The sequence below is a fragment of the Borostomias antarcticus genome, assembly GCF_949987555.1.
Source record: "Borostomias antarcticus genome assembly, chromosome: 35".
Lineage (NCBI taxonomy): Eukaryota > Metazoa > Chordata > Actinopteri > Stomiiformes > Stomiidae > Borostomias > Borostomias antarcticus.
This window is the reverse complement of record NC_140268.1, coordinates 695,418-698,415: the sequence shown is the minus strand read 5'-3', so window position 1 is coordinate 698,415 and position 2,998 is coordinate 695,418. Positions and strand designations below refer to the sequence as shown.

The 2,998-nt window shown below is 52.9% G+C and overlaps 1 protein-coding gene across 1 annotated transcript in view; it reads right to left on the bottom strand.

Annotated features, from left to right (window-relative positions):
* The window catches only part of tbl3 (transducin beta like 3), a 17,789-nt gene that overhangs the window by 8,562 nt on the left and 6,229 nt on the right, over nt 1-2,998 (bottom strand). Inside the window, exons 11-14 of the mRNA XM_084460987.1 lie at nt 2,748-2,889; nt 1,588-1,646; nt 1,113-1,219; nt 520-661 (exon numbers count right to left, since the gene is read on the bottom strand). Coding sequence (XP_084317113.1) covers nt 520-661; nt 1,113-1,219; nt 1,588-1,646; nt 2,748-2,889 — 450 coding nt within the window. The remainder of the gene's footprint in view (nt 1-519; nt 662-1,112; nt 1,220-1,587; nt 1,647-2,747; nt 2,890-2,998) is intronic.

Sequence of the window (2,998 nt, the reverse complement as noted above, 5' to 3'; positions counted from 1 at the left end):
GAACAAAGATGATTTTTAGGGGCGGCTGTAGCTCAGTTGGTAGAGCGGGTCGTTCAGTGATCGAAGGGTCAGCGGTTCGAATCCCAGCTCCGACTGTCCACATGTCGAAGTGTCCTTGAGCAAGACACCTAACCCCAAATTGCTCCCAATGAGCAGGTTAGCACCTTGCATGGCAGCTACCGCCATTGGTGTGTGAGTGTGTGTGTGAATGGGTGAATGAGAGGCCATTGTAAAGCGCTTTGAGTGCCGCTAAGGTGGAAAAGCGCTATATAAGTGCAGTCCGTTTACCATTTTGTGCTAAATAATGATGGTATCACAATGAATCGCTCTCGTTTTCTCATGTTGCCGGAAAGCTAAAGAATAAAGAGAGATTCCAAGAACCGGTTACCGAAGGGAGATTCCATCTGGACTTCCTTGTAAGAAAACAGCACAACTCAAACAAAAGAATGGTCTGAGTCACCTTTGTGTGTGTGTGTGTGTGTGTGTGTGTGTGTGTGTGTGTGTGTGATGGAGACGGACCTTATCGTGCGCCTTCTCGGTGACCCTGGCTATCAGCTGGTGTGTGTCACCGTCGCCGGCGGTTTGGCCCAAGTCCTCGGGAAGGTCCCACACTTTGATGGTGCAGTCCTGGCTACCTGATACTACGAACGACTCCTTCATCCTGGACACACACACACACACACGCACACGCACACACACACGCATGCACACACACGCACGCGCACACAGATACAAAGACACACAAACACACAGATACAAAGACACACACAGACACAGATACAAAGACACGCACACACACAGATACACACCACACACACACACGCACGCAAACACATACCACACGCACACACACACAGATACAAAGACACACACACACACAGATACAACACACAGATACAAAGACACACACACACACAGATACAAAGACACGCACACACACAGATACAAAGACACACACACACACACACACACACAGACACACACACACACAGCTACTAGATGATCATCATTCCTCTCAAACAGTCATGATATTCATTGGATAACTGGTTTTCATATCAGCAGACCTGGGATCAGCATTTACCAAACATGTGTGTGTGTGTGTTGGCGTTTACCTGGAGCAGGTGACGGCGCCGACGGCGTTGGCGTGGCTGGAGCCGTGCGCCACACAGTCCACCCTGCCGCTGACCGCGTCCATCCGCCACACGCGCACGCTCTTGTCCTGGGGGTCGAAGGTCACACCAGGTCACGTCAGGTCACACCAGGTCACGTGCGTGCGTGCAGCGTATGGATGGGCGTGCACGCGTGTGATTGGCTGTTCAGTGAGGTCGCAAAAGCGCGGTACGTATGGATGGATATCGCCACGGATATCGCCTTCTTTAGGATAGTGTCTTTTTTTTTGTTGTTACTCTGCATCTAGTGTTGCTTTTCTTTCCGAACTTTCTGTATTTTTCAACTGCTGGAACGCCTCATTTCCCTCTGGGGATCAATAAGTGTGTGTGTGTTTGTGTGTGTGTGTGTGTGGTGTGTGTGTGTGTGTGTGTGTGTGTCTGTCTATGAAGATTCCTGCGGTTGCTAGAGGAAGCTCACCTTAGCACAGCTGGCGAAGAGGAACCCTTTCCTGAACACGTCCAGTGAGAGAACGGTGTCTGAGGGGGGAGGAGGAGGGGGGGAGGAGGGGGGGGGGAGAGAGAGAGAGTGAGGAGAGAGAGAGGAGGGGGGGAGAGGAGAGGAGAGAGAGAGGAGGGGGGGAGGAGGGGAGGGGGGGGAGAGGAGGGGGAGAGGAGGGGGGAGAGAGAGGAGAGGAAGAGAGAGGAGGGGGGGAGAGGAGGGGGGGGAGGAGAGGAGGGGGGGAGAGGAGGGGGGGAGGAGGGGGGGGGGAGAGAGAGAGAGTGAGGAGAGAGAGAGGAGGGGGGAGAGGAGAGGAGAGAGAGAGGAGGGGGGGAGAGGAGGGGGGGAGAGGAGGGGGGGGGAGGAGAGGAGGGGGGAGGAGGAGAGAGGAGAGGGGGAGGAGGGGGAGAGGAAGAGAGACAGAGTGAGGAGAGAGCAGGAATGCTGCCCCCCAACTTATTCATCTGAGATCGACTCAGACGCCGGGAACATCCAAGTCAGTCGGACCAGACCGACAGGTCAGTCCACCGCCCCAATCAGAGGTCTCTCTAGCGCCGCACGCGCAGGACCGCCCCCTGGTGGTCCACATCGTTAAATATATATATATATATATAAACATCCCCAGAGGATGGGTCAAATGCGGAGAACAAAATTTCACACACTCAGGTGTGCGACAACCAGTGGGACTTTAACCTTTTAAATAAATCTGTTGTATTACTTCTACCTGAGACCTAATTTATAACAAATATACAAAATAAAAAGAACACAAACCAATCGTGACCTTCCACCTTCAGAGGACCAGAATTGTACATCCTCATTCTCCAAATTGGCCCCTCCCACCACACACTATAGCTGTGTTGGGAATCGCTCCCTATTCACTATATAGGGCGTCAGCCATTTTGTTTGTAGTGTCCGAATTCTCCACGGAATTCTCGTTCCCTATATAGTCCACTATTTATTACCCACAATTCACCTTGATTTGCAGGGAACAGTGCATGTACCCTACATTTCCTCCGTTCCCTAGGTAGTTCACTACATGGTGAACCCTATCTAGGGAATAGGGAGTGAGGGAACGAGGGAGCGATTCCGAACACAGCTGGGGAGGTGCTGCCCCCTGCTGGACACGCCCTGGTCCTCACCCGTGTGTCCGTAGAGGATCTGACAGCTGCTGGTGGCGAGCTCGAACACCTTCAGCTGGGCGCTGTTGGTGGCCACCACGATGTGGCTGTCCCCTGTCCCCAAGAACTTCACGTCCAGGACCTCGTCGTTGTAGCCCACGAACTAGGGGGGTGACGAGGGACAGAGGACAACGGGTGTGAATGGAGAGGGACAATAGGACATTAAGCAGTTCTTGTGTCGGAAAACTAAACGTCCCTGTGAAAGAAGGAGA